This window comes from Salmo salar, chromosome 11 (genome assembly GCF_965601325.2).
Source record: "Salmo salar chromosome 11, fSalSal1, whole genome shotgun sequence".
Taxonomy (NCBI): Eukaryota; Metazoa; Chordata; class Actinopteri; order Salmoniformes; family Salmonidae; genus Salmo; species Salmo salar.
The window spans coordinates 100,158,956-100,185,713 of record NC_138301.1 but is presented as its reverse complement, the minus strand read 5'-3'; the positions used below and the strand labels follow the sequence as shown (position 1 = coordinate 100,185,713).

The 26,758-nt window shown below is 43.1% G+C and overlaps 1 protein-coding gene across 2 annotated transcripts; it reads left to right on the top strand.

The window, feature by feature from the left end:
* Positions 1-1,832: 1,832 nt before the first annotated feature.
* Positions 1,833-25,314, top strand: LOC106563227 (WD repeat-containing protein 5). Of its 2 annotated transcripts, none has more exons than XM_014128609.3 (14): positions 1,833-2,083; positions 2,811-2,898; positions 9,912-10,020; positions 10,463-10,536; positions 10,672-10,761; positions 19,931-20,020; positions 20,166-20,249; positions 20,406-20,461; positions 20,699-20,745; positions 20,850-20,925; positions 21,187-21,220; positions 22,520-22,594; positions 22,711-22,798; positions 22,942-25,314. In XM_014128609.3, exons 2-14 carry the CDS (start codon positions 2,827-2,829, stop codon positions 23,040-23,042), a joined length of 996 nt encoding a protein of 331 aa, XP_013984084.1. In that variant the 5' UTR covers positions 1,833-2,083; positions 2,811-2,826; the 3' UTR covers positions 23,043-25,314. The 2 variants fall into 2 exon arrangements, with proteins under 2 accessions (XP_013984084.1, XP_013984083.1); XM_014128608.3 differs by having other exon boundaries at positions 1,857-2,083; positions 2,763-2,898.
* The last annotated feature ends 1,444 nt before the right edge of the window (positions 25,315-26,758 follow it).

The window sequence follows — 26,758 nt, the reverse complement described above, 5'->3', positions numbered from 1 at the left end:
ATAACATGCATTATACACCTTATACAGAGTGTATAATGCATATAATACTACTATAAAATATTTTGGAATATACTGACAACTGATACTTTTCTGATTACCCCCCCCTTTGAAGTCTGAATTAATAGAGGGCATGGGCTGCATGCAATACAAACATTAAAACTTTATCTTTTGTTGGCAATGGATGACATTAATGGATGATTTTAACATGAATTATGGATATTTCACAAATCTGTTTAACTTTATATTGACCTGTAAACATTCAAGGAAAACAGAGGTATGGGTACCTGGGTTTAGTGCCCTATGTCTGCTATGTTTTATAGAGAACCACAACCTCCTATCAGGGCTGGGCGTCTCAGGCTCTACACTACTACCTGGCAGTTTCGGTCTAACCAGGAGACTTGGGTGAAGGTCAATGTCCACACAACAAAACCTTGTAGCAGTGTGCTGTCCTCCAGCCAGGTATCAGCAGGTCCTCTGTTGTTCTCTTTGTAGGCCCAAAGCACGGTTCCCCCTGGAATAGGAATCTTTAAGGACACCCAAGCCTAATAACCCCCTGATCTGTCTGTCTCCTTCCTGTCTCTGCTTTACCCATAGTGCTCTACCTGTCCACCTGACTGTGCCCTTTTCCTAGCTGCCCTCCACTGGATTTCAATTTTTGTATTATTTTTTACCATTATTTAACTAGGCAAGAACTAATTCTTATTTACAATGACGGCCTACACCGGCCAAACCAGATGATGCTGGGCCAATTGTGCGCCACCCTATGGGACTCCCAATCACGGCCGGTTGTGATACAGCCTGGATTCAAACCAGGGTGTCTGTAGTAACGCATCTAGCACTGAGATGCAGTGTCTTAGACCGCTGCACCGCTTGGGAGCCCTAAAATCTGGATCTGCACATAGTGATAATAAGTATGTGGTTAAGTTTTTAATAAACAGTCATACTCAACTTCATTTTGATGTGTCTTGATCTGTGTAACTAGGTTAATCTCAGTCCAAAACCAAAAGTTGCCAAACAACTCCAATCTCGCTCCAATCAGAACAACCCTCAAAGCGTCCCTCCCCGCTTTCCGTATGCATTGTGTCAAAGATTATGGATATACTGACAAGATACATGTCTCTCCGCCATAACAATGGCTCGTTGTTCACAAAGCGTAACGGCGGGTTGTCTAGCTCCCGCCTATCCTTTCTTTGGATTGTTCGAGACATATCATTATTGTAAAACGTTTGAATATTCGATGAGGGTTGTTGACGTTAACCGGCTCTATTCAATGGAGAAATATGCTATGCTACTAGCCTAATTTCCTGAATATATCGAATTCGTGACTCAAGACTCTGATATCGCCACTATGGTCTATTTATTACCTTTCATCCGGTATCCTACCTCATTTGCACACATTGTATATAGACTTGTTTTATACTGTATTATTGACTGTATGTTTGTTTATTCCATGTGTAACTCTGTGTTGTTGTTTGTGCTGCACTGCTTTGCTTTATCTTGGCCAGGTCGCAGTTGTAAATGAGAACTTGTTCTCAACTAGCCTACCTGGTTAAATAAAGGTGAAATAAAAAATCAAATAAAAAATATATAAAGTGTTTTTTCTTATAGTTGCCGGAATTTCACGTGTCTTACTCATATCAGTACACTCATAACAACTTAAGCATTACGAAACTTCTATTCGATCAAATAAACCTCATGTAGAAAATAAGTCATACATGTTTTGTTGACCAAATGTGACACTCACTGACCTCCAAACAAAAACTCCTTGCTTGGTGGGCGAAACAACGAAAAAACGTCACCTGCTGGAGGGAGACAGATTTTCCGTCGAGCTCTTCTTTTCCTCTCGGATTGTGCGCTCTTGAAGAAGCACACATGCGCAATGGGCGTCTTCACTACCACATTCCTCGCTTGAGCTCTGGCTAAACTAAAACGAACTGGCCCTTGATTAATTTTCCCTTGCTCAGTTAGGGAGAAAATATATTCAACCGTATTTATAGGCTAAATATATTCGTGTAATTGATCAGATTTGTGCCTAAATGAAAATAGTCGGCCGAGCAATTACAGTTTAACATCGGGCCTTACCGTGAGTATCCCAGATTGTTTTGTTTGAATGGAGTAGCTAACGTTAGCTAGGTAACGTTAGCTAGCAGTGTTTACATTGTATATGCAATAACGTACATTTACTAGCTAGGCAAATTAACAAGTTTATATTTCGAAGGGTAGGATTCATACAATACCTGGATTAAAACCATTATCACCAACAAGACATACACGAGTGTTCGCAAACAACATTAGCTAGCTAGAAAGACAGGCCGTGTCTGTCCATAGTGGGGCTATTGAACGTTAGCTTCCACAACTGCGGTTAATGTTAGGCTAGCTTGCTAACTCATGGTCATTTGTTTACTTGCAATGGCAGTTAGCTAGCTTGCTAGCATAGAACTAGCTATCTCCACTATTTCACCATGCACGCTAGCTAACTACTTAGCTAAGCTACACTGCCAGCCATGACTGAGTAGGAAGCTAGCTAGTTTATGTGGTGGTAATTTGCATTACTAACGTAACTGTACCTAGGTTTCAATATCATATCCAATATTGTAATCTTCATCTACAGGCTAACGTTAACCTAGCTGTCAGGGTAGCAACTTACATTGATTGGTCTTGTTGGACATATACAATTTCCTATCGTTGCATTTCACTTGACATTATCTTCATCTTATCATAATATATTAACATTCCTTTCTAATTCCATTCCTCATTTGCAGACTGGTTGTCCAGCGTGCTTTCACTAACTGATCCCCCTGCCCCCTCAGCTCCATCACTATCACCATGGCAACAGAGGAGAAGAAACCAGAAACTGAGGCCACTAAAACATCATCTGCATCTGCCAGCCAGAGCAAGGTATGGGTTCAGGCTAGACCTAATAAGCTAGACCTAATACGACTGATGTTTCTAGGGGTCCAAGCAGCGAAGCTTGGTGAAACACTACTGTATTTGGGGTTGATTATTATTCTTTTCCTTATGTCGATTTTGTGATAAAAACCAAATTCCCGTGAGATGGTAAGGCCTAGGTTACAACCTTGCATGATGGTTAAGGTCCAAGGGCCACACCCTCTCATTCAATGCCATGCCAGCTGACCCTTCGCTAAGCCCACCCCCCTTGGTTTTTTTTCTTCACCTTTATATAACCAGGTAGGCTAGTTGAGAACAAGTTCTCATTTGCAACTGCGACCTGGCCAAGATAAAGCATAGCAATTCGACACATACAACAACAGAGTTAAACATGGAATAAACAAAACATACAGTCAATAATACAGTAGAACAAAAGAAAACAAAAAGTCTATATACAGTGAGTGCAAATGAGGTAAGTTAAGGAAATAAATAGGCCATGGTGGCGAAGTAATTACAATATAGCAATTAAACACTGGAATGGTAGATGTGCTCTGACAGCTGGTGCTTAAAGCTAGTGAGGGAGATATGAGTCTCCAGCTTCAGAGATTTTTGCAGTTCGTTCCAGTCATTGGCAGCAGAGAACTGGAAGGAAAGACGACCAAAGGAGGAATGGGCTTTGGGGGTGACCAGTGAGATATACCTGCTGGAGCGCGTGCTATGAGTGGGTGCTGCTATGGTGACCGGTGAGCTGAGATAAGGCGGGGCTTTACCTAGCAGAGACTTGTAGATAACCTGTAGCCAGTGGGTTTGGCGACGAGTATGAAGTGAGGGCCAACCAACGAGAGCGTACAGGTCGCAATGGTGGGTAGTGTATGGGGCTTTGGTGACAAAACGGATGGCACTGTGATAGACTGCATCCAGTTTGTTGAGTAGAGTGTTGGAGGCTATTTTATAGATGACATCACCGAAGTCGAGGATCGGTAGGATGGTCAGTTTTACGAGGGTATGTTTGGCAGCATGAGTGAAGGATGTTTTGTTGCGATATAGGAAGCCAATTCTAGATTTAATTTTGGATTGGAGATGCTTAATGTGAGTCTGGAAGGAGAGTTTACAGTCTAACGGGCGAGCAGGTGCGGGCAGTGATCGATTGAATAGCATGCATTTAGTTTTACTTGCGTTTACGAGCAGTTGGAGGCCACGGAAGGAGAGTTGTATGGCATTGAAGCTCGTCTGGAGGGTTGTTAACAGTGTCCAAAGAGGGGCCAGAAGTATACAGAATGGTGTCGTCTGCGTAGAGGTGCATCAGAGAATCACCAGCAGCAAGAGCAACATCATTGATGTATACAGAGAAGAGAGTCGGCCCGAGAATTGAACCCTGTAGCACACCCATAGACTGCCAGATGTCCGGACAACAGGCCCCCCGATTTGACACACTGAACTCTATCAGAGAAGTAGTTGGTAAACCAGGTGAGGCAATCATTTGAGAAACCATGGCTGTTGAGTCTGCCAATAAGAATGTGGTGATTGACAGAGTCGAAAGCCTTGGCCAGGTCGATGAATACGGCTGCACAGTAATGTCTCTTATCGATGGCGGTTATGATGTCGTTTAGGACCTTGAGCGTGGCTGAGGTGCACCCATGACCAGCTCTGAAACCAGATTGCATAGCGGAGAAGGTACGGTGGGATTCGAAATGGTCGGTAATCTGTTTGTTGACTTGGCTTTCGAAGACCTTAGAAAGACAGGGTAGGATAGATATAGGCCTGTAGCAGTTTGGGTCTAGAATGTCACCCCCTTTGAAGAGGGGGATGACCGTGGCAGCTTTCCAATCTTTGGGAATCTCAGACAATACGAAATAGAGGTTGAACAGGCTAGTAATAGGGGTTGCAACAATTTCGGCAGATAGTTTTAGAAAGAGAGGGTCCAGAGTGTCTAGCCCGGCTGATTTGTATGGGTCCAGATTTTGCAGCTCTTTCAGAACATCAGCTGTCTGGATTTGGGTGAAGGAGAAATGGTGGGGGCTTGGGCGGGTTGCTGTGGAGGGTGCCGGGCAGTTGACCGGGGTAGGGGTAGCCAGGTGGAAAGCATGGCCAGCCATAGAGAGATGCTTATTGAAATTCTCAATTATAGTGGATTTATCGGTGGTAACAGTGTTTCCTAGCCTCTGAGCAAATGGCAGCTGGGAGGAGGTGCTCTTATTCTCCATGGACTTTAGTGTCCCAGAACTTTTTTGAGTTAGTACTACAGGATGCAAATTTCTGTTTGAAAGAGCTAGCCTTAGCTTTTCTAACTGCCTGTGTATATTTGTTTCTAACTTCCCTGAAAAGGTGCATATCACGGGGGCTATTCGATGCTAATGCAGAACGCCACAGGATGTTTTTGTGCTGGTCAAGGGCAGACAGGTCTGGAGAGAACCAAGGACTATATCTATTCCTAGTTCTACATTTTTTGAGTGGGGCATGCTTATTTAAGATGGTGAGGAAGGCACTTTTAAATAATAGCCAGGCATCATCTACTGACAGGATGAGGTCAATGTCATTCCAGGATACCCCGGCCAGGACGATTTAGAAAGGCCTGCTCGCAGAAGTGTTTTAGGGAGCGTTTGACAGTGATGAGGGGTGGTCGTTTGGTCGCAGACCCATTACGGATGCAGGCAATGAGGCAGTGATCACTGAGATCTTGATTGAAAACAGCAGAGGTGTATTTGGAGGGTGAGTTAGTTAGGATGACATCTATGAGGGTGCCCGTGTTTATGGATTTGGGGTTGTACTTGATAGGTTCATTGATCATTTGTGTGAGATTGAGGGCATCAAGCTTAGATTGTAGGATGGCAAGGGTGTTAAGCATGTCCCAGTTTAGGTCATCTAGTAGCACGAGCTCAGAAGATAGATGGGGGGGCAATCACTCACATATGGTATCGAGGGCACAGCTGGGGGCAGAGGGAGGTCTATAGCAAGCAGCAACAGTGAGATACTTGTTTCTGGAAAGGTGAATTTTTAGAAGTAGAAGCTTGAATTGTTTGGGTGCAGACTTGGATAGTAATACAGAACTCTGCAGGCTATCTTTGCAGTAGATTGCAACACCGCCCCCTTTGGCAGTTCTATCTTGGCGGAGAATGTTATAGTTAGCGATGGAGATTTCAGGGTTTTTGGTGGTTTTCCTAAGCCAGGATTCAGACACGGCTAAGACATCCGGGTTGGCAGAGTGTGGTAAAGCGGTGAGTAAAACAAACTTAGGGAGTAGGCTTCTAATGTTAACATGCATGAATCAAAGGCTTTTACGGTTACAGAAGTCAACAAATGAGAGCACCTGGGGAGTGGGAGTGGAGCTAGGCACTGCAGGACCTGGATTAACCTCGACATCACCAGAGGAGAAGTAGGATAAGGGTACGGCTAAAGGCTATACGAACTGGCCGTCTAGCACGTTCGGAACAGAGAAGAGAAAAGGATCAGGTTTCTGGGCACGATAGCATAGATTCAAGGCATAGTTTACAGACAAAGGTAAGGTAGGATGTGAGTATATTGGAGGTAAACCTAGGCATTGAGTTATGATGAGAGAGATATAGTCTCTAGAGACGTTTAAACCAGGTGATGTCATCGCATATGTAGGAGGTGGAACAACATGGTTGGTTAAGGCATATTGAGTAGGGCTAGAGGCTCTACAGTGAAATAAGACAGTAATCACTAACCAGGACAGTAATGGACAAGGCATATTGATATTGGAGCGAGGCATGCGTAGCCAAGTGAACATATGGGTCCAGTGAGTGGTTGGGCTGACTGGGGACATGGCGATTCAGACAGTTAGCTGGCCGATGCTAACAGTTAGTAGGCCTGGGCTGAACAAGCTAGCAGTTAGCAGACCGGGGCTGGTAAGCTAGCAGTTAGCAGACCGGGTTAGCAAGCAAGCAGTTGGCAGACCGGGGTTAGCAGACCGGGGCAGGCAAGCTAGCAGTTAGCAGACCGGGGCAGGCAAGCTAGCAGTTAGCAGACCGGGGCAGGCAAGCTAGCAGTTAGCAGACCGGGGCAGGCAAGCTAGCAGTTAGCAGACCGGGGCAGGCAAGCTAGCAGTTAGCAGACCGGGGCAGGCAAGCTAGCAGTTAGCAGACCGGGGCAGGCAAGCTAGCAGTTAGCAGACCGGGGCAGGCAAGCTAGCAGTTAGCAGACCGGGGCAGGCAAGCTAGCAGTTAGCAGACCGGGGCAGGCAAGCTAGCAGTTAGCAGACCGGGGCAGGCAAGTTAGCCTTTGGGGGACCTCGCGATGGGGGTAAGTCTGTTTTTGCCTCATCGTGCGGTGACGTCGATAGACCAGTTGTGGAATTAGTAGGGTTCCAAGTAGCTCTAGGTAGCTAGTAGGCCGCGGTTAGCAGAATGGGCCTTCAGCGGACGTCGCGCTTGAGGGGCCTGTTGGAATCCTCGGGCAGATTATGTCAGTATTCCAGTCGTAGAGGATCGGCGGGGTTCCGTGCCCCGTACCGGCAGTAGAAGGGGTCCGGATATTGTAGCCCAGGAGTGGGCTTCAGTGGTAGCATAGGAGCCCTGGCTGGGCTAGCTTCAGGCTAATTGGTGCATGCTCCCGGATGGAAATGCTAGCCAGGAGTAGTCACCCGGGATTGCGGTTAGCTAGTTGCGAAGATCCAGATAAAAATGTTCAGAGTTTGCGGTAGGAATCCCTGGATATGGGGGGGGGGGAATATAAATAATAATAGGTCCGTTATGCTCTGGTTTGAGTTGTTCGAACTGGCGAGAGCTTTCCATGCTTAAGATTAGCTGATGACCGCTAGCAATGGTTTGCTGACTGATAGCTGGTAGGTAATAAGCTGGCTAGCTTCAGTTGAGGGAATTCCAGATCCGAAGTAAATAGAAATACTTTAGGAAAAACACAGATCCACGCAACATTGGGTGAGGCGGGTTGCAGGAGAGTATTTAGATGTTGAGGTTTAGGAAAATATTTTAAAAAGATATGCAAAGAAAAAGATGTTAAAAGATATATACAAGGGACACGAAAAGACAAAGACGTCTGACTGCTACGCCATCTTGGTTTTGCAAGTGTTACAACCTCAGACATTATCCCTGGAAGCCCAATTCCCCATTTAACCATTGGTGAGATCTCCTCACAATGATCTCAAACTTTGTTTCTAATACAAAATGAAATTCAACACAGACGACCCCTTGCTAATCAGAAAACTCTGGGGTATGTTGTGGTGGACTGTCATTACAATTGCTTCACAGGAACCTGGTAAAATCATGTTTCTAGTGTAGCTAGTCTCTGAATTCACTGTCACCATGCAGTCAACCACTTTTGGAGATAACTAATGTATGTGCTCTCAAATCGTATCCTGATGTCGACCAGTTGTATTCATAACATTGCTATATTAGCTAACATACATTTTTAGAAAACAAGTGATTAAGTGTCTAACTACCTAGCTAGCATTAGCAACTTTTGGTGGTCAATGAGACCGAGAGCTAGCTAACCGGCTGATCTTACAAACAATGTAACAAAAGTGTTATTTCGGATTAAAATACTCCCAACAGGCTCTGCATTTCAGGAATCACAGTAGCAAGTGTTCCTGGTGCACCGTTCAATAATTTAGCCATTTAAACATGATAAAAATTATTTTAAAAAACTCAATTGACTCATGCGATTTAAACGTGAGCCTGTCCTAGGTGTTGGACTCAACAATAGTTGCTATCTATTGGAGCGCTGTGATTGGTTACTCAACATTATGGGGCGAGGCTTAGCGAAGAGTCAATTGGCCACATGGTGGAGCTATAACAAACGATTGAGAATGCAAACTTTGAAAGCTCACACCCCTCACCTTGTTTGAAATAGACTCCTGAAATTCAGTACGTTGATCCCTCAATGACCCATAAGGTCCGTCATGATGGATTTTCCGCCATTTTGTATTTGTATTTATTAGGGATCCCCTAATAAGCTGTCATTTAGAATTTTGAACTTAAAACGCTACTAGCACCGAATGATCGATCTGCACGAAAGTTGATACATTGCGTCTATGGACCAAGGTCTCACCATATAGCCCCACAGTGGAGGTGTCATAATACCCATAAAACCTAGCGATGGAAACATTTCCCTGTTCGAAACGTTTTTCCACCATTCATTTTTCCCATGGGGGATTTTAGAAACACTTAAAATAAGGGCTGTTTCGTGTAGGCTTGTTGTTTTGATAACCGTGTACATTTTTCTCGGACAAGGTGACTTTTATCAATATATTTGGCCCTGTTTACTGTGAATAGAAAATGCTAATTAAAATCAAAGTAGACATCATGCAAAACTACAAATCCCTGCAAGCTCCTGCATGTCATCTCTAGCTGACACCTTTGCTAACGGGTATTGTCAATTTAAAACGATTCATTACTACATTTGGCTAACATTTGATAGTTAATCCCAAGATTCCTACCTTAGCCTCGATTTGGCAGTCTCGTCCAGATCATGGCATTTGTAGTTGTTTATGATATCCACATTAGCAGCTAATTAGCATTTCATTTTTGGAGTAAATACAGGCGAATATATTGATAAAAGTAACCTTGGCCGAGAGAGATTTACACAGTTATGAAAACGTCACACCAGGGTAAGCCTACACGAAACGCAGCCCATATTTTAATTGTATCTAAAATCCCCAATGGGGAAAAATTTAATGGTGTTAAAACAATTGGAACCATTTCGCTCTTTGATCGCTAGGTTTTATGGGTATTATGACTCATACTGTGGTACTCTATGCTTTGGGGCCAAAGCTTGAACCCTGGCATTGCTGCTTGCAGCTATATTTTACATTGGAGATGTACAGATAGGCTACTACCCCATTGGTTCGTTGTGGCCTGTGTTGATTAACAGCCTGTCACTTGATACTTGAAAATATATAATAGCCAAATATATATGTTGTCCTGTGTCTCTGCTATTTTCATGGTGTCAAATCATTTTTTAATGAAAATTGCCTTAAATGCATCTACAGATATCAACGAAATTGCTTTCCGATTCCAATGTGGTTTTGTTTTTCTTCCCCTATTTAGTCGGCACCAGTCAAGCCTAACTACACCTTGAAATTCACATTAGCCGGCCACACAAAAGCAGTTTCGTCTGTCAAGTTCAGTCCCAGTGGAGAGTGGCTTGCCAGTTCATGTAAGTTTATGATGAGTGCTTTAGGTGGTCTTATAACAGTAGGTCTGCTGAGTATTACTATTAGGCCTGATAGGTGCATGCACAAGTTGTTAGAATAAAATGTAATTAAATCTGCGATCCATAGCAGTGAAACTGCCATGTCCGTTTGCAATATTAAAACAAAGACGTTACTTCAAACACCGAACATCATTGCACATTATTGCAAGCGCGACAGAACAGCAGAGTATGTACTACGATGAATTTTTGACTACGAGGCTGTATTCACATTTACTCAAAACAATAATAAATGCGCCTGGGGCAGCCAGTGGTGCTGTTTCTCCAGTCGCAGATCTCTGCTTTAAATGCAATGTCTTTTCAATGTAAATTATCTGATAATCTTGCATGATAACACTATTTCAGTTGAAATGCTCGAGTACCCTGCCTTGAAATATATGTTTTACAGCTGCTGACAAACTGATCAAAATTTGGGGAGCTTACGATGGAAAGTTTGAGAAAACAATATCGGGACACAAACTTGTGAGTTCAAGTTTCCATTATATTATTTGTAGTGATTATGTACAGTGCCTTGAGAAAGTATTCTCTATTTTTTTTCACTGCTGTCTGTGCTTTTAGTATGACTAACCAAGTTGATCTTTCACTTCTCATCTGCAGGGCATCTCAGATGTCGCCTGGTCCTCAGACTCCAACCTACTTGTTTCAGCATCTGATGACAAGACTCTAAAGATCTGGGACGTCAGCTCGGTAAGAGAGGCAGGATGGGTAGTTTTCTCAGAAATATAGTACTAGAAGTATTTCACTTTATTGTCCCACAATGGAAAATTGGTTTGCGGCAATTTAACACTAGAAGCGCAGAGAGCGTTATTTTGGTGTCGTATTTATTTACATTTGTAATATCTCTTTTTAAAGTAATCTCCCCCCGGTATGGAGCTTACCAAAAAGCGACTTCAAAATAAACCTAGAGGTTCATGCTGGTCAGACGTTTTTAATTTATGTTACCTACTGGAAAGAGCATATTCTAAGGCAGGGGTCTCCAACCTTTTCTAGCATGGGAGCTCCCTTTACACTTTGAAACATGTTGCAAGCTGCTCAATTGTTTTCCTGGCTCTCAAATAGACACGTTTTCTGTATAATTTTAAAAATGTTTTTTCACTCTCAATTACAATTATTTATATAGAAACAATAAAATTGGATGTTCTGAGTCCATATCGATGCTTAAATCACATCAGAAGACCATTTTTGATGTCTGGAAAAAAAGTGCGAGAGGATTGTGCTGGTCGAGTGATGTTTTTGCTGCTGCATATGTCATGACAAAGTTTCCAAACCAAAAGCCCATCAGATTGATAAAAATTATATAAATATGCCAGGTAAGCCTACTTTTCTGTTAACATTTAATAGAGAAGATTTTGGGGAAAGTCTGTCTACCCAGAAGACAGTTATCATTATCGCTTACTGCTACATAAAGTAAATGATAAACAGCAATATTGATGGAAATGAATTGGCAGATATTGAAGGCACTGTATATGAAATCCATTTATTAGAATGTTAGATTGTTGATGTAAAATGACGGGTCATTGGCTCAGAACGGGATGGCTCGAGGCCTGACTTAATTATGAAAAAAAAAATATATATATATATATGAGTAATGAAGGAATTTGATTAGACGGAACTGGGGTCCACCGGACTACGGCCCGCCACGTGACCGGCTAAAACCGGTGAGGACGGAGCACCCTGCTCAAATCGAACAATCTGTGCTACCGGGTCATTGTCAACAAGGCAGCATGATGCATCGTTCAGAAACATGTATTTTCCATAGTGTATTCTTGTTTTCAAACTAGAGCTAAAACGAAACCCTCAACGAATGCAGGGATAAAGGACTTCCTGCTTCTATGACTCTTGCCAAGGGATGTGAGGGAGTGTCTGCCTGAGGGGAGCAGCTCTAATCAGAGCTAATTAGCACCACAGGGTAGCATTCGTTCTCTGCCGCTAGTTAATACGTGTTGTGGAAATTCTACACAGGGACACTCAAAGTCAATCTTAAATGAATCATTGTTTATTATCAGCGCGCTGGAGAGGTCACAGTCAAACTTAGATGCATAAAGTACCTGGTCTGAAGTGAGCTCCGTCGGAGCAGGCCTGTTAGTTCTCTTATATACTGGTTACAGACACGTTACATGGGCATGGTTCATAGGGTTAGTTCCTGCATGTGTCTGGCACCGTCTCCTATATTAACTTATAGAACATATTCTGGGCGTTCTGCCAGATGGTCCTAAGGAGGGGGTCATGTCGCCCCCCTCCCCCCTCATATCTTTATCACAAACATACAGTAGAAAAATAAGTCTATATACAATGTGAGCAAATGAGGTGAGATAAGGGAGGTAAAGGCAAAAAAGGCCATGGTGGCGAAGTACATACAATATAGCAAGTAAAACACTGGAGTGGAAGAAAGTGCAAAGTAGAAATATAAATAATGGGGTGCAAAGGAGCAAAATAAATAAATACAGTAAGGGAAGAGGTAGTTGTTTGGGCTAAATTATAGATGGGCTATGTCCAGGTGCAGTTATCTGTGAGCTGCTCTGACAGCTGGTGCTTAAAGCTAGTGAGGGAGATGAGTGTTTCCAGTTTCAGAGATTTTTGTAGTTCGTTCCAGTCATTGGCAGCAGAGAACTGAAAGGAGATATACCTGCTGTAGTGCGTGCTACAGGTGGGTGCTGCTATGGTGACCAGCGAGCTGAGATAAGGGGGGACTTTACCTAGCAGGGTCTTGTAGATGATCTGGAGCCAGTGGGTTTGGCGATGAGTATAAAGCGAGGGCCAGCCAACGAGAGCATAGAGGTCGCAGTGGTGGGTAGTATATGGGGCTTTGGTGACAAAACGGATGGCACTGTGATAGACTGCATCCAATTTATTGAGTAGGGTATTGGAGGCTATTTTGTAAATGACATTGTCGAAGTCGAGGATCGGTAGGATGGTCAGTTTTACGAGGGTATGTTTGGCAGCATGAGTGAAGGATGCTTTGTTGCGAAATAGGAAGCCAATTCTAGATTTCACTTTGGATTGGAGATGTTTGATGTGAGTCTGGAAGGAGAGTTTACAGTCTAACCAGACCCCTAGGTATTTGTAGTTGTCCACATATTCTAAGTCAGAACCGTCTAGAGTAGTGATGCTGGACGGGCGGGCAGGTGCAGGCAGTGATCGGTTGCAGAGCATGCATTTAGTTTTACTTGTATTTAAGAGCAGTTGGAGGCCACGGAAGGAGAGTTGTATGGCATTGAAGCTCGTCTGGAGGGTTGTTAACCTCTATGGGCTAGGTGGGACGCTTGCGTCCCACCTACGTAACAGCCACTTGCAGCCTGTGGCGCGATTTGCAAAACCTTAAAAATCCTATTACTTCAATTTCTCAAACATATGACTATTTTACAGCTATTTAAAGACAAGACTCTCGTTAATCTAACCACACTGTCCGATTTCAAAAAGGCTTTACAACGAAAGCAAAACATTAGATTATGTCAGCAGAGTACCAAGCCAGAAATAATCAGACACCCATTTTTCAAGCCAGCATATAATGTCACCAAAACCCAGAAGACAGCTAAATGCAGCACTCACCTTTGATGATCTTCATCAGATGACAACCCTAGGACATTATGTTATACAATACATGCATGTTTTGTTCAATCAAGTTCATATTTATATAAAAAAAACAGCTTTTTACATTAGCATGTGACGTTCAGAACTAGCATACCCCCCGCAAACTTCCGGGGAATTCGCTAACATTTTACTAAATTACTCACGATAAACGTTCACAAAAAGCATAACAATTATTTTAAGAATTATAGATACAGACCTCCTCTATGCACTCGATATGTCCGATTTTAAAATAGCTTTTTGGTGAAAGCACATTTTGCAATATTCTAAGTACATAGCCCAGGCATCACGGGCTCGCTATTTAGACACCCATGCAAGTTTAGCACTCACCAAAATCATATTTACTATTATAAAAGTTTGATTACCTTTTGTTGTCTTCGTCAGAATGCACTCCCAGGACTGCTACTTCAATAACAAATGTTGGTTTGGTCCAAAATAATCTATCGTTATATCCGAATAGCGGCGTTTTGTTCGTGCGTTCAAGACACTATCCGAAATGGTAAAGAAGTGTCGCGCGCATGGCGCAATTCGTGACAATAAAATTCTAAATATTCCATTACCGTACTTCGAAGCATGTCAACCGCTGTTTAAAATCTATTTTTACGCCATTTTTCTCGTAGAAAAGCGATAATATTCCGACAGGGAATCTCCTTTTCGGCAAACAGAGGAAAAAATCACAAAGGCGGGGGCGGTCGGGTCACGCGCATAAGCCCAGAGTCCCTTGATCGGCCACTTGAGAAAGGCGATAATGTGTTTCAGCCTGGGGCTGGAATGACGACATTCTGTTTTTTCCCGGGCTCTGAGAGCCTATGGAAGACGTGGGAAGTGTCACGTTAGAGCAGAGATCCTTAGTAAAAGATAGAGATGGAAAAGAAGTTCAAGAAATGGTCAGACAGGCCACTTCCTGTAAAGGAATCTCTCAGGTTTTGACCTGCCATTTGAGTTCTGTTATACTCACAGACACCATTCAAACAGTTTTAGAAACTTTAGGGTGTTTTCTATCCATATGTAATAAGTATATGCATATTCTAGTTACTGGGTAGGAGTGGTAACCAGATTAAATCGGGTATGTTTTTTATCCAGCCGTGTCAATACTGCCCCCTAGCCCTAACAGGTTAACAGTGTCCAAAGAAGGGCCAGAAGTATACAGAACGGTGTCGTCTGCGTAGAGGTGGATCAGAGACTCACCAGCAGCAAGAGCGACATCATTGATGTATACAGAGAAGAGAGTCGGCCCAAGAATTGAACCCTGTGGCACCCCCCATAGAGACTGCCAGAGGCCCGGACAACAGGCCCTCCGATTTGACACCCTGAACTCTATCAGAGAAGTAGTTGGTGAACCAGGCGAGGCAATCATTTGAGAAACCAAGACTATTGAGTCTGCCGATGAGGATGTGGTGATTGACAGAGTCGAAAGCCTTTGCCAGGTCAATGAATATGGCTGCACAGTATTGTTTCTTATCGATGGCGGTTATGATCGCGTGGCTGAGGTGCACCCATGACCAGCTCTGAAACCAGATTGCATAGCGGAGAAGGTGCGGTGGGATTCGAAATGGTCAGTAATCTGTTTGTTGACTTGGCTTTCGAAGACCTTAGAAAGGCAGGATAGGATAGATATAGGTCTGTAACAGTTTGGGTCAAGAGTGTCCCCCCCTTTTGAAGAGGGGGATGACCGCAGCTGCTTTTCAATCTTTGGGAATCTCAGACACGAAGGAGAGATTGAACAGGGTAGTAATAGGGGTTGCAACAATTTCGGCAGATCATTTTTAGAAAGGGTCCAGATTGTCTAGCCCGGCTGATTTGTATGGGTCCAGATTTTCAGCTCTTTCAGAACATCAGCTGACTGGATTTGGTAGAAGGAGAAATGAGGAAGGCTTGGGTGAGTTTCTGTGGGGGGTGCAGTGCTGTTGACCGGGGTAGGGGTAGCCAGGTGGAAAGCATGGCCAGCCGTAGAGAAATGCTTATTGAAATTCTCAATTATAGTGGATTTATCGGTGGTGACAAAGTTTCCTATCCTCAGTGCAGTGGGCAGCTGGGAGGAGGTGCTCTTATTCTCCATGGACTTTAGTGTCCCAGAACTTTTTTTGAGTTTGTGTTGCAGGAAGCACATTTCTGCTTGAAAAAGCTAGCCTTGGCTTTTCTAACTGCCTGTGTATATTGGTTTCTAACTTCCCTGAAAAGCTGCATATCACGGGGGCTGTTCGATGCTAATGCAGAACGCCACAGGATGTTTTTGTGTTGGTTAACCTGTCTGGGCAAGGTGGGACGTTTGCGTCCCACCGTAGTCAACAGCCAGTGGAATCGCGTCGCGCGAAATACAAAACCTCATAAATGCTATAACTTCAATTTCTCAAACATATGACTATTTTACACCATTTTATAGATACACCTCTCCTGAATCGAACCACGTTGTCCGATTTTCAAAAAGGCTTTACAGCAAAAGCAAAACATTACATTATGTTAGGAGAGTACCCTGCCAAAACAATCACACTGCATTTTCAAAGCAACTAGATGCATCACAAATACCCAAAACACAGCTAAATGCAGCACTAACCTTTGACAATCTTCATCAGATGACACTCCTAGGACATCATGTTACACAATACATGCATTTTTTGTTCGATAAAGTTCATATTTAAAAACAGCATTTTACATCGGCGCGTGACGTTCAGAAAATATATTCCCTCAAATGCTTCCGGTGAATCAGCGCTACAATTTACAAAATTACTATTCGAAAACATTGTTAAAATGTAATATTGTCATTCAAAGAATTATAGGTTAACATCTCGTGAATGCAACCGCATTGCCAGATTTAAAAATAACTTTACTGGGAAATCACACTTTGCAATAAACGACGTGGTATGCTCAGAAAAATAGGCTAGGCGATACATGTTAGCGCCATCTTGGAACCATCTAAAATCAAAAATACTATTGTAAATATTCCCTTACCTTTGATTATCTTCAGCAGAAGGCACTTCCAGGAATCCCAGGTCCACAACAAATGTAGTTTTGTTCGAAAAAGTAAATAATTTATGTCCCAATAGTTTCTTCTTGTTAGTGCTACTCATGATGTACTGAAGCGAGCGGGACTTGTCGTCACGAATGTGCAAAAAATATATATTTACGTTCGTTCAAACATGTCAAACGTTGTATAACATAAATCTTTAGGGCCTTTTTCAACCAGAGCTTCAATAATATTCAAGGCGGATGATTGCATTGTCTTACTAAACGTTTCGGAACAAAATGGTTCCCATGGGCGCCCGCGTCATAGTAGTAATAGCCCTCCCCCTGTGACCAACTTCCCAAGCCTCTCTTTGGGTCAGTTTCTACCATAGAAGACTCAAACCACTTTGTAAAGACTGTTGACATCTAGTGGAAGCCATAGGAAGTGCTAAATGATTAATAAGTCCCTGTGTGTTTCAATGGCAAAGGTTTGAAGTGATTCCACACATCAGATTTCCATTTCCTGTTAGGATTTGTCTCAGGGTTTTGACTGCCATATGAGTTCTGTTATACTCACAGACACCATTCAAACAGTTTTAGAAACTTTAGAGTGTTTTCTATCCAAATCTACTAATTATATGCATATTCTAGTTACTGGGCAGGAGTAGTAACCAGATTAAATCGGGTATGTTTTTTTTATCCGGCCGTGCAAATACTGCCCCCTATCCCCAACAGGTTAAGGGCAGTCAGGTCTGGAGAGAACCAAGGGCTATTTCTGTTCCTGGTTCTACATTTCTTGAATGGGGCATGCTTTTTTAAGATGGTGAGGAAGGCATTTAAAAAAAAATAACCAGGCATCCTCTACTGACGGGATGAGGTCAATATCCTTCCAGGATGAGTGGAGGTCGTTTGACCGCTGACCCATTACGGATGCAGGCAATGAGGCAGTGATCACTGAGATCTTGGTTGAAAACAGCAGAGGTGTATTTAGAGGGCAAGTTGGTTAGGATGATATCTATGAGGGTGCCCGTGTTTATGGCTTTGGGGTGGTACCTGGTAGGTTCATTGATAATTTGTGTGAGATTGATGGCATCAAGCTTAGATTGTAGGATGGCTGGAGTGTTAAGCATGTCCCAGTTTAGGTCACCTAGCAGCACGAACTCTGAAGATAGATGGGGGGCAATCAGTTCACATATGGTGTCCAGAGCACAGATGGGGGCAGAGGGTGGTCTATAGTAGGCGGCAACAGTGAGAGACTTGTTTTTAGAGAGGTGGATTTTTAAAAGTAGAAGTTCCAATTGTTTGGGTACAGACCTGGATAGGACAGAACTCTGCAGGCTATCTCTGCTGTAGATTGCAGCACCTCCTCCTTTGGCTGTTCTAGCTTGTCTGAAAATGTTGTAGTTAGGGATGGAGATTTCAGAGTTTTTGGTGGTCTTCCTAAGCCAGGATTCAGACACGGCTAGGACATCCGGGTTGGCAGAGTGTGCTAAAGCAGTGAATAAAACAAACTTAGGGAGGAGGCTTCTAATGTTAACATGCATGAAACCAAGGCTATTACGGTTACAGAAGTAATCAATAGAGAGCGCCTGGGGAATAGGAGTGGAGCTAGGCACTGCAGGGCCTGGATTCACCTCTACATCGCCAGAGGAGGAGTAGGATAAGGGTACTGCTAAAAGCTATGAGAATTGGTCATCTAGGACTTCCGGAACAGAGAGTAAAAGGAGCAGGTTTCTGGGGGCAATAAAATAGCTTCAAGGTATAATGTATAGACAAAGGTATGGTAGGATGTGAATACAGTGGAGGTTAACCTAGGCATTGAGTGATGATGAGAGAGATATTGTCTCTAGAAACATAATTGAAACCAGGTGATGTCATCGCATGTGTGGGTGGTGGAACTGAAAGGTTGGATAAGGTATAATGTGCAGGGCTAGAGGCTCTACAGTGAAATAAGCCAATAAACACTAACCAGAACAGCAATGGACAAGGCATATTGACATTAAGGAGAGGCATGCTTAGCCAAGTGATCATAAGAGTCCAGTGAGTAGTGAGGTTGGTTGGGGTCACGGTGATTCAGACAGCTAGCCCGGCCATGGGTAGCAAGCTGGCAGAAGATGGTCTGTTTTTAGCCACCTCGTGCGTTTCCGTCGGTAGATTAGTGTGGTTCCGTGTGGTAGAAGGGACCAATCCAATTGGCAAAATAGTTATAGTGGCCTAAGAAAATTGTCCGATAGACCTATTCAGATAGCAGCCGATAAAACAGCTAACGATTAGCGGGCCGCAGATGGGTGTTCAGGTTACATTGGGACGGAGGGGCCAGTTGGATAACTCCTCGGGCAAATAATGTCGGTGGTCCAGTTGTGAAGGCCCGGTGGGGCTCTGCATCGGCAGTAAAACGGGTCCGGATAGGTGATTGTAGCCCAGGAGTGGCTGATGGAACTCTTCAGCTGGCTAGCTCCGGAATAATTGATGTTTGCTCCGGGACCGACGTTAGCCAATAGTCACTTGGATAGCAGCTAGCTAGCTGCAAGATCCAGGTGTAAATGTCCAGAGCTTGCGGTAGAAATCTGGGGATATGGAGAGAAAATAGGTCCAGTATGCCCTGGTCAGTCGCGTTGTACAAAAACTGCCGATAGCTTTTCGAGCTGAGGGATAGCTGATGACCGCCAACCGTGGTTAGCTGAATACTAACGTTGTGAACTGGCTAACTTCTGTTGTGGATTTCAGATTTGAGGTGAATAATACTTTTTTTTTTAAACAATTGGTGAGGCGGGTTGCAGGAGAGTGTTTTGAAGTTGAGTTTTTCGAGAGAAAAATATATAAAAAGATATGCGAAGAAAATATGTAAATATATATACACGGGACACGACAAGACGAGGACAAACGACGTCTGACTGCTATGCCATCTTGGATGGAAGTGAAATGTATGTATGTATGTATGAATGTATGTATGCATGTGTGTACATATATAAATGTACATCGCATACGGATTCATTTTTCACCCACGTCATGCCGTCAATAAAGGGGTAGTGTGAGATGTTCTTCTTCCCCAATGTCAGATGAACGCATGGATACCATTTGTATGTCTCTGCGTCCAGTATGAAGGAAGTTAGAGGTAGTTTTGCGAGCCCATGCTATTTAGCGTTAGTGGAATGACTGGAAGTCTCTCCCGGAACAGCTAGCATGTCATTGCTCTAACAGCTTCCTCTGCAAATACATCATAATCGCTGATTCGGGGCCCTCCATGCTGTGGATACTCGATTGACCATAATGAGCTCATACCGTGAACATGTTTAATTTTAACCCAATCCTTTCCTTATTGCAGGGGAAATGCTTGAAGACGTTGAAAGGCCACAGCAACTATGTTTTCTGCTGCAATTTCAACCCCCAGTCTAATCTCATCGTGTCTGGATCGGTGAGTCCTACCTACTAATACACTAATGCAGAATTCCTATTGTATATGTTTACATAGAAAATGTTATTGCTAACCCTGATTTCCATCAAGGAGTTATGAATATTTGTTGCATAGTTGTGTGCTAACATGAATTGTTCTCTTCTAGTTTGACGAGAGTGTGCGGATATGGGATGTAAAAACTGGCAAATGCTTGAAGACCTTGCCAGCCCACTCCGACCCCGTCTCTGCTGTAAGTACTGTACCCATCTGTGCATGGTGACACCTTATATGAATCTTATAACCTATTATGTGAAGTTGATTGTTTTTCTGCTTATGAGCATGTAGTAGTTGATTATCACACCCTCTGGTAAGTGTGAATAGATCTCTGATCTATGTTGCCGTACAGGTCCATTTCAACAGAGATGGCTCACTGATTGTGTCCAGCAGCTACGATGGCCTCTGGTGAGGGAAATGAACACTTTTTCTCCTGTTTTGTTGAATGTTCTTGGCAAAGATATTGACTCACAAAATGCCTGTAAGAGTAACTTGATGACCTTAAAGAACATCTGAGTTTATATGATGGCCAATGTAACATAAATATGAGGAGTATTATTTGGATGTATTAAATCCATTATATCATTTGTGATATTGGTTGAGAATGTATGAAACTGAACATGTTTATCTCTTGTCTGTCCATAGCCGAATCTGGGACACCGCATCAGGACAGTGTCTGAAAACACTAATTGGTAAGCTTCACCAGCCAGAATTGTCTCATCTGTGTCATATAGGAAATATCACATTTTATAGTATTTTTCTGGGAGTAAATTCTTAATTTCTCTGCCTTTTGCAGATGATGACAACCCCCCCGTGTCATTTGTGAAGTTCTCACCAAACGGCAAATACATTCTGGCTGCCACATTGGACAAGTGAGTATTAGACTGTAGAGCACTGTCACTTTCCCTCAAATGTAGTAGGCTGTCCAGTACCACAGTCTTGTCATGCAGTATTGCACCAGTAGGGGGACCTATTTCACTGTCCAGTACCACTAGACCAAAGAGTTTTATTTCAATGGGAAGGAACGCTCAAGCAAACCTATAAAGAAAGGCTTCTTCATCACTCATAGATGCAAATGAATTATTCACTGTTTATTTTGGGATGCTGTCTTCTAACAGTGGTTTGTTTTTCAGCACCCTGAAGCTTTGGGACTACAGCAAAGGAAAGGTAAGATACTTTTGTCCATGTAATGTATGTGGACACCTGCTTGTCGAACATCTCATTCCAAAATCATTGGCATTAATATGGAGTTGCCCCCCCCCCCCTTTGCTGATATAACAGCCTCCACTCTTCTGGAAGTCTTACCACTAGATGTTGGTACATTGCTGCGGGGACTTGCTTCCATTTAGCTACGGGCATTAGTGAGGTTGGGCGACGAGGCCTGGCTCGCAGTCGAGGGTCAAATTCATCCCAACGTTGTTCGATGGAGTTGAGGTCTCTGTGCAGGCCAGTCAAGTTCCTCTGGACCTGGCTTTGTGCATGGAGGCACTGTCATGCTGAAACAGGAAAGGGCCTTCCCAAAACTGTTGCCACCTAGTTGAAAGCACAGAATTGTCTAGAATGTCATTCTATGCTATAGTGTTAAGATGTCCCTTCACTGGAACTAAGGGGCCTAGCTCGAACCATGAAAAACAGCCCAAGACCATTATGTCTCCTCCACCAAACTTTACAGTTGGTTCTGCATTGGGGCAGGTAGCATTCTTCTGGCATCCATCAAACCCAAATTTGTCTGTTGGACTGCCAGATGGTGGAGCATGATTCATCACTCCAGAGAATGCGTTTTCAGTGCTCCAGAGTCCAATGGCGGCGAGCTTTACACCACTCCAGCCGACGCTTGGCATTGCGCATGGTGATCTTAGGCTTGTGTGCAGCTGCTTGGCCATGGAAACCCATTTCAAGGAGCTCCAGACGAACAGTTATTGTGCTGACATTGCTTCCAGAGGCAGTTTGGAACTCTGTAGTGAGTGTTGCAACCAAGGACGGACAATATTTAGGCGCTTCAGCACTCGGTGGTCCCGTTCTGTGAGCTTGTGTGGCCTACCAGTTCGCGGCTGAGCTGCTGTTGCTCCTAGATGTTTCCACTTCACAATAACAGCACTTACAGTTGACCGGGGCAGCTCTAGCAGAGCAGAAATTTGCCGAACTGACTCGTTGAAAAAGTGCCATCCTATGACGGTGCCACTTTGAAAGTCACTGAGCTCTTCAGTAAGGCCATTCTACTGCCAATGTTTGTCTTTGGAGATTGCATGGCTGTGTGCTCAATTTTATACACCTGTCAGCAACAGGTGTGGCTGAAATGGCTAAATCCACTAATTTGAAAAGTTGTCCACATCCTTTTGTGTATATATAGTGTATGTCAGATGTCTCACTCATGTTGCAATTTGATCCAAACATAGGAATACTCTTGATTGAAATGTTTCAATTCTCTACATGTTCTTTTCAATAAGTGTTCCCCTCTCATTCCAGTGCTTGAAAACATACACCGGCCACAAAAACGAGAAGTACTGCATATTTGCTAATTTCTCTGTCACAGGTGGAAAGGTAAACCCATCCCCTCTTGCATGCATGTTTAGAAATAGATTTTCAAGAAGATGACTTGTATGCTTTTACCCATAGCTTCTTCTCAAGTGTCATTCTCTTCCTTCTGCATCTCACAGTGGATTGTCTCTGGCTCGGAGGACAACATGGTGTACATCTGGAACCTGCAGACCAAGGAGATCGTGCAGAAACTACAGGGTCATACAGGTAGGGGAGAGTCATGGCAAGAGGTTGATGAAACTGATTACTTTTACTTTGTGGTGGCAATCTCACTCTTTGAACACACTGTTGCTCACAATATCTTTGCTTAATTCTGCTTTTCCCCTTTCCCTCCCATCCTCTGGGTCTAGATGTGGTGATTTCTACTGCCTGCCACCCCACAGAGAACATCATTGCGTCTGCGGCCCTAGAAAACGACAAAACTATCAAACTGTGGAGGAGCGACTGTTAAGCCTCTGCATCCTGGGCATGCTTATTTTATTTTTATTTTCATTTGAAGAAAAGAGGACTTTCTGCTGAGAGATCTGGGCCCGGGAATGCTTTTGAGGACTGAGCCTCAACTGGAAGAATAAAATGAACGCAAGTCCAGAACATCACCATAACCACACACCTTCTCTTCCTCCAGAACCAGAGCAAACCCCAACCAAACCACCACAACCCTCTACTTGGTCTTGCTTGTGTCCTTACATGCTCTACCATCTCTGCCTTACTGTTACTGTGAGCTGGATGTTTGTGTTTCAATTGAAATACGAGAATCAACTTTTGTCCTTCATGAGGAAAGTAGTCATATGGTATCTCATGATTTAATCTCTGTATGTGTAGGTGTCTTAGTATTGATACATGTTTTGATCTTATATTTGACCAATTAAGCCAGATTGCATTGGCCTCAAGTAAGTACTATCCCCCATGTAAGGTGTTTGTTTTTCTTCAGAGTAATGGACTGCTTCACTGGTGTCTGACATCTCACTTTGACCAACTGTAAGTCTCATTAGAATGCAGTAGATTAGTAGCCAGGACCCAGATTGGTTTGTGCTGTCTTGCCAAACATGGAGTTGACATGATAGCACAGATAGCTCTAAAACCAGGCTGAAAGATAAGTGGTAATTGTCATATTTCCAATATTGGTAATTAAACGGTCAGTACAAAGAGGCTTTGAAACAAAAAGCCTCATACATGGCAGCACTTGAGGTTGGTTTTATGTTGTATTTATTATAAAGGAATCTGTTCAAAGCTCAAAAGGTGTTGAAGAGGGTTAAAATGTTTTCTGGGTGAGTTTTCTGTCCCCATCTGGGATTTCCATAGCCATGTTTGGAGTTTTCCTCCAGAGGCATATAGTCTATTTCAAGGAGTTTCAAGGAGTCTATTTTTCCTCAACCACTTCTCTACAAGTCACTCAACTAACAGTTTCTCTAGTTTGATATCGACACTATGCTCTGAAACAGCAAGCACTGCCTTGTTTTGAACTCACTTGTCCATTTTACAAGATGTATTCTGATTCTGTACATTAGTGTTGGGGCTCAACTGATTCTTTTTACAATTCACATGGGATGTAAATGGGACCGTGACAAGTCAGTGAGATGGTGGGTTGTGAACTATATCGACAAGAGCCTACATTGAAGGTGCACTTACCTGTACTGCCAGTGCATTTACTGGTCTCAAGTCAATCCTGCTATACCCAAGAAGGTAATAATTCAAAGTGATGTTTGTGAAGAAAGAAATGAAAGCTAAAGAGTCTGTTTTTCATTTGAATGATTATTTTAGAATATTTAATTTGGAGGTGCTTCCAGTCCACTGTCGTTCAGTTGGTACTAACTCCGTGTCTGGCTGTCATTACGTTTAACACCTGGTGGTGATTTCACAGCAGTGACCAAATACCTGTTTATTTTGTGCTCTCCATTCTGTACATAATGTATTACTACAACATATGTATTGTTTGTTAGACAAGTAATATTTTAGCTGTCTTTCTGTATCGTTCTCTTTATCTTTGTCTTAATAGCTAGTAGTTAATTCCCCAAATGGTCATTTGTTTCCTGCTCTCCCTGTTTTCTGGATTATTTTATCACTGCGGTGGTATCAAGGGCTGCATGAAATTCTGTATATGCGTTTAGTCAATCTGGATTTTGTGAATATGTGTTTGCATTTGACAGCTATAACTTGTGATTTAATAAAGAGCATTTTTTTTTTTTTTAAGGTGTACAAAATGTGGTTGTCAGTGGCACTTTCTAAACAAAGTCCCGGTAACTTTTTGACTGAGGACAGTAAATGTAATGTCCTATTAGGAGAGAGTACAACACAACAGCACAAAGACAAGGAGCATCAAGAAAGTTTAATTTGAGATTTGTTTAATTTTTTTCTTTCCATGAAAGAACATCCGATAACAACCCACAAAGAACAGATGGCGTTTTCCATCTCCCTAAAAATAGACACAAATCTAAAAGGACAATCCCATCTTGTAGCGATAGGCCAAAAAAGCCACAAAGTATAGACAGTTATCAGGGTGTCATTGCCAACCACTCCTCACCCTGACCATTCATGGTCTGATTTTTTTTCTGCCCCATTTCAAATCAACATTAACTCAAATAATGTATACAACAGCCCACATGAGGAAAAGGGAGGGGGGGACAGAGTACATAAGCAAGGGATGAAATTACGTTTGTACAAAAATATATTTTTTTGTTTTTTTCCTCATTACTTTTTACTGTTTATGGAACAAAGAAAGCAGTGATTGTGTCATGAGCTCAGCATCTCCTGATAACATTGTTGAATGTACAAGTAGCTTAGCAACAATCAATTTTGGAGGGATTTTTGTGTATTTTGAGTGTATTAACCAGGTTTTTTTACTATGTTTTCAGGTCTCGTATATAACTGCTGTTAGCTGGCAAGGGACCTTCTCTTAGGCCTTTGAGCTGCTGGTATTCTGCTGGTTAACTTTTAGAGAATCAAGGTTGAACTCAGATTAAAAAATGTTACCGCAAAAAATGACTGCGTATAACATGATGGAATCTGTCCTGGCTCAGAATAGTTTCAACTGAAATAGTTGTCTCCCTCTTGCTAAAATTGACTGGACAAATGTACGGAAGGGATTTATATATATTTATAAATATATACACATATACATATAGACAAAATAGAGCTTTATGGTTTATGAAGCATTTTTCTAAGCTATTTATTCTACCTAAGTAATCATATCAGTCCATTTCCTGCAGGAGGGAGTGAGCTTGCACATCTGAGTATGGCTTTTACAAACAGTATATACACTGCTCAAAAAAATAAAGGGAACACTTAAACAACACAATGTAACTCCAAGTCAATCACACTTCTGTGAAATCAAACTGTCCACTTAGGAAGCAACACTGATTGACAATAAATTTCACATGCTGTTGTGCAAATGGAATAGACAACAGATTGAAATTATAGGCAATTAGCAAGACACCCCCAATAAAGGAGTGGTTCTGCAGGTGGTAACCACAGACCACTTCTCAGTTCCTATGCTTCCTGGCTGATGTTTTGGTCACTTTTGAATGCTGGCGGTGCTTTCACTCTAGTGGTAGCATGAGACGGAGTCTACAACCCACACAAGTGGCTCAGGTAGTGCAGCTCATCCAGGATGGCACATCAATGCGAGCTGTGGCAAAAAGGTTTGCTGTGTCTGTCAGTGTAGTGTCCAGAGCATGGAGGCGCTAACAGGAGACAGGCCAGTACATCAGGAGACATGGAGGAGGCCATAGGAGGGCAACAACCCAGCAGCAGGACCACTACCTCCGCCTTTGTGCAAGGAGGAGCAGGAGAAGCACTGCCAGAGCCCTGCAAAATGACCTCCAGCAGGCCACAAATGTGCATGTGTCTGCGCAAACAGTCAGAAACAGACTCCATGAGGGTGGTATGAGGGCCCGACGTCCACAGGTGGGGGTTGTGCTTACAGCCCAACACCGTGCAGGACGTTTGGCATTTGCCAGAGAACACCAAGATTGGCAAATTCGCCACTGGCGCCCTGTGCTCTTCACAGATGAAAGCAGGCTCACACTGAACACGTGACAGACATGACAGAGTCTGGAGATGCCGTGGAGAACGTTCTGCTGCCTGCAACATCCTCCAGCATGACCGGTTTGGCGGTGGGTCAGTCATGGTGTAGGGTGGCATTTCTTTGGGGAGCCGCACAGCCCTCCA